At 36.2% G+C, this 7901-nt stretch overlaps 1 protein-coding gene across 2 annotated transcripts in view; it reads left to right on the top strand.

Annotated features, from left to right (window-relative positions):
• The window catches only part of LOC113413042 (hyaluronidase-4-like), a 59374-nt gene extending 52057 nt beyond the window's left edge, over positions 1 to 7317 (top strand). For both annotated transcript variants that reach the window (XM_087969388.1, XM_087969387.1), the window contains exons 2-4: positions 3919 to 4827; positions 6500 to 6589; positions 6851 to 7317. In XM_087969388.1, the coding sequence (XP_087825514.1) occupies positions 3919 to 4827; positions 6500 to 6589; positions 6851 to 7261 (1410 nt within the window). In that variant the 3' untranslated portion in view covers positions 7262 to 7317. The remainder of the gene's footprint in view (positions 1 to 3918; positions 4828 to 6499; positions 6590 to 6850) is intronic.
• Positions 7318 to 7901: the final 584 nt, after the last annotated feature.

Below are 7901 nucleotides of genomic sequence, written 5' to 3' on the forward strand. Positions count from 1 at the left end.
ATGTGAATTTTGATCGTGTGACCAACGGTCATAAGTCACTTTTTCACCATTGTAACTTTGAATGGTCACTAAAGGAACTGTTGTAAGTCGAGGAATATATAATACACACACACACACACACACACACACACACACACACACACATATACATACACACACATATACATATGTGTGTGTATGTATATGTATGTGTGTGTATATTTAGAATGGCCACTTATCTCTGTTGAGGATCTACTATTATGTCAAGAGGATTACACATACAGTGTGTATGGATTAATCCTCTTGATGTCAAGGCTTATTCTACTCCTCTTGACATAATAGTAGATTCTCAACGGAGATAAGTGGCCATTCTAAAAATGATTGTTTTCTGTTTTAAAACCTACTGTTAAAAAGTTTTATTTTAAAACTATGCTTTTAAACAAAGACATTCCAGGCCAGTGTTTGGTATACACCTAAATTAACACAAAACCACACTCTGAACTTTTCTTTAAATAGCTTTGTTTTATTTTAAAGGTGCTTGAAATAGAATCCCAGTGACTTACAGTGGCAAAGGATAACATCTGCAACTCTATTGAGTTAAATTAAATTCAGTTAAGTTAAACAAAAAAAGCGTAGCATTTCTTTAGAAGGAGATGTTTTTGATCACAACCTTAAGATCATGGTTATATACGTATTTATGGACCATGATTAATGATCTTGTAATATCCATTGATTTCTTATGCAACATGGTTTTATTCACACACACAGTAAGAAACTCAAGCTTCTTATATGTAGAACAGTTCTCAACTGCAAACTCCATAAGATTAAAATAAAGAGAATCACTAGATAACCACTAACACTTGGTTATCTAGTGAGCAGAGTTAGGCATCATGTTGTAGTGTAGAAATAGATAAATCATCTATTCTGAACCACCGTTTAAGACCTAAAATGATATTTTTGTGTTGGTTGTGCTATATTAGGTTGCATGGTCAGGGCTTTTTGATAAAGTTACGTGGGTATATATTTTGTTGGAAGATTTTCCATAGATATCTATATAGATGATAAAAACATAATTTGCAACAAGATAGTCTGGCAAACCTTTTATAATGTTTACATACATCGAAAACATCCCAGAAACCACCAACAGATTATTACAACCACATTGTAACACCATAGCACACATACTAACTGAAGCTCTCCAAAACATCCCAAAAGACCTAACAGCTCCAGAAGAAAAAAGAGGAATCATCTAAAGCTATCAAACTCCCAGCCCATGAGCTGGATGCTTCACATGCTGGCCACACCCGCACCTGGTTTAGTGATGGGGAAAAAAGTCCAAATACATCACATGATGTCACTGTGACAATGTGGGTTTGATACCCCTGATCTAAAGCATGCAGTGTAAGTACTGTAACAGCTGCTATGTATGACAAATAGGTAGAAGGCTAGCATGAATACCAACTAGCAGTCAGAAGACATGATGAAAATGACAGCCTCAGATCCATCTTGATTCAGATTTAGGGCTGCCACAGGGGAGGATTGGCAAGCTGTGGGAACGGGAGAGTAGAGAAAAGGGAGGATAGCCACAACAACATTCTTTCAACCTGGGATCAAGGATGAGTTGCTGGACTTTGGTGAGGAGTGACTGGACTTGGCGGGAGTTCAGAATTGAGGTGGATTGGAGAGTGTGACTTGCAAGTCATAAAATGGGGCAGGGTGTGAGTTTTAGTATGGGAAGAAGAAAATGTGGGAATTCAGATTTTGGTTTTCCCCAAATAACCCAACATGACTTCTCTAATAAATTCTTACTTTGATGGACTTTGTCTCTGAGTTTTGAATCGGAATGGAGCGTTTAGTTGGAACGCTGACATAAAATTCTTCAGTTTCACAAACTTAACCATAGTTTTAACTGGGAAACTGTGACCATCCTATACCAAGCCAAGTTCTAAAACATTAGAGAATTCCTAGAAGCCTGGACAAATTGAATCAGACAAATTGACTATCAGCAGATTCATAGGGATAAACAGGATACACATACCATTAAAAGCAACAATCAAAAGGCCAAAAGACTTTTCACCAGCAAAAATTCCTAACTAGAAATCAAAACTGGCTGAGCAGAAATTAACACCAAGATAGACACTAGACCAACAATCAAGAAGTAAACAATGCCCCGTCAAGGAACTACCAACTTAGAGATAAAAAGCTAAACAGTAAACAACAGCCTATTAAAGAAACCACCAAGACCTCTCCCATCAACCCTGACAGGGAAAGCCACCAGTATATAAAATGAGAGAAAACTCCACTCTCTTCTAATATTAATTATGTTATGTAGTTTGGTAATGAAGTGTCTGCAAGAAAATAACCAAGTTCAGAGAGCACCACAGAACCCACAATTCAGTCTAAGGGTTACATATTTTTGCTTCCCTTGGGGTTGATGGATACAAGCAAAGAAACAAAGCTAAAGGTAAAAAACAGGAGGAGATATATTGTGCAGCTTATTAAAAATTATTAAAAATAAAAAAGATGGATTTTTTGGAATGTTGTTATGCTGATAGAAAAGTAATAAAAAGTTTATTTAAAAAGCAGGAAGTCCAATTATAAAAGCATACTTCTACTTATTTAGTGATGCAGGACTAAAACCTGGGTATGTAAGGAAAATTGTGTAAGTAAACAGAATACAGTGGACATGTGTTATTTAAGAAGTGTGTGTAGTAAAAGAAGAAACGATAAGCTCAAAAATGAATGAATGTGGAATGAATATAAATGTGAGTGACAAATATAAATAGGCATTATATAGAATGAATCAGCGCTGAACTGCAGAACAGGAAGAATGAATGATTTGAGAGGAAGACTCAGGATGTTTTCTTGCCAGAAAGAAAAGTGACAAAGTCAAAGAACAGAAGATAATATATTCAAATAATGTATGGATAGGGATGGAAGCAAAGCAGAGGTGATATTCAGCAGGTTCTGACCAGTTCTGGAGAACCGGTAGCAGAAATTTTGAGTTGTTCGGAGAACCGGCAAATACCACTTCTGACTGGAGATTTTACAGTATCCTTCCCCTGCCACGCCCACCAAGCTATGCCCACAGAACCGATAGTAAAAAAATATTGAATCCCACCACTGAAGCAAAGATGCTGACAAGCATAGAAAGAAGCCAAGAAAGGCAGTTTGGTATATGCACCAGGCAACATGTGAGTTCTAGTCCTGCCTTTTGTCATGAAAGCCAACTAGGTGCCCTTGGGTCAGTCGCTCTCTCTCTCAGCCCAACCTACCTCAAGGGTTGTTGCTGTGGGGAAAATAGGAGGAGGAAGTTGTGTTGGATATGCTCACTGCCTTGAGTTATTTGTAAAAATAATAATGGTTGGATAAAATAAATCAATAAAATAAATATATTGGGTGGAGTTGTGTACAGTTGGCTGATTTGGCTCTATTTCCTTTCCTTTTCTTCTCTCATGTCTTAATTTCTTTGCATTCCTCTGTCTTGCTTCCTTGCCATGCTTCTGCATAACATTACTTGCCCCTTAAAGAATAAAATGTTGGGGCCTAAATGTTTTTATATTTTGAGGATTTTTTTCCTTGACATTTAACACACCACAGTGCTTGAACAAAATGGTTCAGTTGAGATCAGCATACGTAAGACTGATTGTAGATTGTAGGGGTGACACTGAAATATAATTTTATCAAATTTTATCTATATATTAAATTACTGTATTTTATTCCAATTTCATTTTAAATGGTGTTTTATTCCAATTTCATTTTAAATGGTATTTTATTCCAATTTCATTTTAAATGGTATTTTATCCAATTCCATTTTAAACAATTTTTATCAGATTTTTGTAATAATTTGTGTCTGGAACTCTGCACTTTGATGTAGCCCAAGGGCTAATCAACAAAGTAAACTAACTATAAAAGTTAAAATTGTTTTCTATTTCCTAGCAGGTCCATTCTACATTCTGGTTACAGATGTCATTTATGTGGAGTTCTGCTTTGGCCCTGAAGTCTGCTCAGCTTCCTGTGTTTCGACGGATGCCTTTCATAGCTGCCTGGAACGCACCAACAGATCATTGCTTCATTCGATATAATATCACAATCAGCTTAAAAATGTTCCATGTGATCGGAAGTCCATTTGCCAAAGCAAGAGGACAGAATGTGACTATATTTTATGTCAACAGGCTGGGATATTATCCCTGGTACACGTCCCAAGAAATCCCAATCAACGGTGGCCTCCCTCAAAATTTCAGTTTGCAAATGCATCTGCAGAAAGCTAACCAAGATATTAACTACTATATTCCTGATAAGGATTTCACTGGGTTGGCAGTCATAGACTGGGAACACTGGAGACCCCAATGGGAGCGTAACTGGAACACCAAAAACATTTACAAGAGGCAGTCGAGAAAACTAATTTCTAAACTGCAAGAGAATATTTCTGCAAATGCTATTGAACGTTTAGCTAAATTTTCTTTTGAGAAATGTGCTAAGGCTTTCATGAAAGAAACAATTGAACTGGGGATTAAAAGCAGGCCCAAGGGCCTCTGGGGATATTACTTATATCCTGACTGCCACAATTACAATTTCCATGAGCAGAACTATACTGGCTCATGTCCAGAAAATGAACTCATGAGGAATAATGAACTGTTGTGGTTGTGGAATAGCAGTGCAGCATTATATCCCTCCATTGGCATTAAGAAATCTCTCGGAAGCAGTGAAAACACATTACGCTTTTCACAGTTTAGAGTGAAAGAATCCATGAGGATTTCCTTTATGACAGCACATGATTATTCTCTCCCAGTATTTGTATACACTCGACTAGACTACAGAGATCAGTCTTTGTTATTTCTTTCTATGGTAAGCTCTCTGGAGATCATCAACTCTGTGGCTTCTCTAGAACAAATGCACCATTTGCCGTGGACCAGTGCAACTCTTAAATCAGGACGAGCTAATTCACATTTAACTTCAACCAAGAACACCCAAGGGCATTTGGGTGGCCACAATGGGAAAATAATACTGGATTAAATAAGACCTTGCTCTGATCCAGCAAGTTTCTTTTTAGGTTCTTAAAATACAGGGCAAATTCTCTCTCTCCTTCACCATTTCCCAGCTAACTAACCACATCCCAGTTACCACATTCTTATCATTCCTGACTCCTTTTTACACCCTCAGACAATTACCTGACATCATGCTGTCAGTGAGGTCCTTCCCTTTCCTAATACAACTCCTAGATTTGATTAATGGCCATTGCCTGTAGTTGGAGTGGAAAATCTGTGAATTAAGTTGCTAAGAGTCATTAGATTGTGGTGGAGGTGCAAGTTAAATAAATACATGTTTCTTTATGACATTGAATCCATTTTAATGTCAGGTAAGAAAAGCATAATGTCAAAGTATCTGGAATGCTGTAACTATTATAATCATCACTAGCTCTCAATTCATTTCTCTTCTAAGCCAACATTTCTTCATAGTAAAAAAAAAGTTTCAAGGCATATAGAATTGCAACCTTAGACATTTTGGGGGAAATCATTCAAAACTATTTATTTTAACACATCTCAACATCATAGGATATCTTTGTGTGCAGACATTTTATGTCTGAAGAATTATTTACTTTTTTCCTTTTAATTGACTGTTCTCACTCCTCTTGCCTAACTAATGACTCAGGATTTGCTTATTTGTTTATAGAATTTATGCTTTCATTTGAATATTTATTTAAACATTTATAAATCTCAGGTTTGGCTTTCTATATTTGAAGTCAACCAGCATGAAATGAATATGCTACATGCACAAAACAAACTTAATCGCATTTGTTAAAGACCTTAGGGCTTCATCTGCACAATGCATCCCTCTCCATCTTTCTCTCCCACTCTCTCCCTCTTCCTTCTTCTCACCTTCTTTCTCTTCCACTCTCTCCCTCTACCTCCCTCCTCTCCCTCTCCCTCTCCCTCTATTTGTATCTCCAGTTGGTTAGTGTATGGTTCACTGTATTGTTACATTTTGTTTTGAGCTTCTTTTTTCTCTATAATAACAGTTTCTTGCAGCAGAATACATAAAATGCAACCTTAGAAGACAGGAATAAGACTGGTATAAATACAAATGATTTTTTTTTTAAATCTGATAAAAGTTTTAGAGGGTACATCTAAAATTCAGAAAAATGGCTCAGCGTAGAGATGTTTTACATTTCTCCCTCTCCCCCAATATTGTAAATGTTGAAAAAAATAATATGTAATCTCATATTTTGAACAGCAAGGTTTTTCTAGATTCATGACAAAGAGAATTATGCAACGTCTATCTTATCTTCAAATTGGCATGCTGAAATTGAAATAACAAAATACTCTTATTACAGATATAAAACTGATTGAAGATGAACCACATTAAAACATGAATATTTGCAGCAATTACTTACTAATTCTTCTGAAAGCTTGGCTACTCAGAATGGGGTACCTCATAATGATGCTGTTAATGTTTTTAATGACACCAGCGATGATATACAATAATTGACTGACAATATTTTCTTCTGTTCCTGTTGTAGCAAGATCTTGTTAGCACAATTGGTGAGAGTGCTGCCTTGGGAGCTGCAGGAATTGTTATTTGGGGAGACATGAATTTAACATCATCAGAGGTAAACTAAAGTCATTGTTTTAAAATCTTTAACTTGCTTAAAACTCCTCCTTTTGACACAATATTATTTAATAAAGTAGACTCAGTTTTTATCTATCCATTTTTTTCTTATGAGTAGGAGAAGTTTCAAGGAACATTTGGCAAAAACCTATAACTTTATTTTAAAGCTTTGGAAAGTAAGATCATATATATATATATATTATATGACAGCCTTCCCATTGGACAGCCTTCCCATGATTTGCATATTTCTTCTTTCTTGCAGTCCAATTGCACAAAGGTGAAGGAATTCATTGCTTCTAAGTTAGGTCCCTATATCACCAACGTAACCAAAGCTGCAGAGTTGTGTAGCCAGCATCTGTGCCAGAATAATGGAAGGTGCATACGAAGAAATTGGAAAGCTTTGGATTATCTTCATTTAAATCCTCAGAATTTTCAAATCAAAGCTTCAAAGAGTGGAGTAACTGTGCGAGGGGTAGCATCTTCAACTGACCTTCATACAATGGCAGAGAAATTCACTTGTCATTGTTACCAAGGATTTGAAGGAGCTGATTGCAGGAAAATTAAGACTTTCGGCTGTCAACCAGGGCACTCTGTGACTTTAATTTCATCCAGAATAGTAATTATGATAAACTTGGTTTCCTTCATCTTTTTAATTGTTGAGATTTCTTTTTGACAATGGCAAAGTAGCAATTCTCCATAAAATCTGTTGCTCCAGAAGAGCAATAAAAGTGAAATCCTATGAATTCTTATTTTCATGTAAAAAGTTGTAGACAAACTTAAAACCATAGTTTAACACACCTTGATCTTGGCCTGCAACAGGCAAACTTCTTCATTGATTTATGTCACTTGTATCTAAATACAATAATTTGCATCATACTTGACATAGTGATGCAAATAACATTGCTATGCTAATGATATCATCTCTGCAATTACATACTTTAATATTTAATGGATGTTGCTGGAATAACACATCCCCTCTTCACCCCTTTCAATACATTAAAATGAGATTTCATTCTATAGGAGAAAACCTGAAACTAATGCATGCAGTATTTTGCTTCTGCGAGCTAGCTTTCTGGTGCTTTCCTACTATTTCAAACATGTAAAAATTGGCAGGTGTATTTTGTACAATCTGCCCAATGGTTTTATTCCAACATCACAGCAGTCAAAAGGAGCAGCCGTGAAATCTCAAGCACCTTTCACACAATTATCAGCTTTGCATCACTAAGCATTACTTTTGCAATACTCAGTAAGTGTCATCATTATCCCCTCTTTAAGCTGACCAGCAATTCTTCCAGCTGGCCAAGAAGACAATT

Source organism: Notechis scutatus, chromosome 6 (assembly GCF_049901735.1).
Source record: "Notechis scutatus isolate UNSWTSFEM ecotype Mainland chromosome 6, rNotScu1.2, whole genome shotgun sequence".
In the NCBI taxonomy this organism is placed as follows: domain Eukaryota; kingdom Metazoa; phylum Chordata; class Lepidosauria; order Squamata; family Elapidae; genus Notechis; species Notechis scutatus.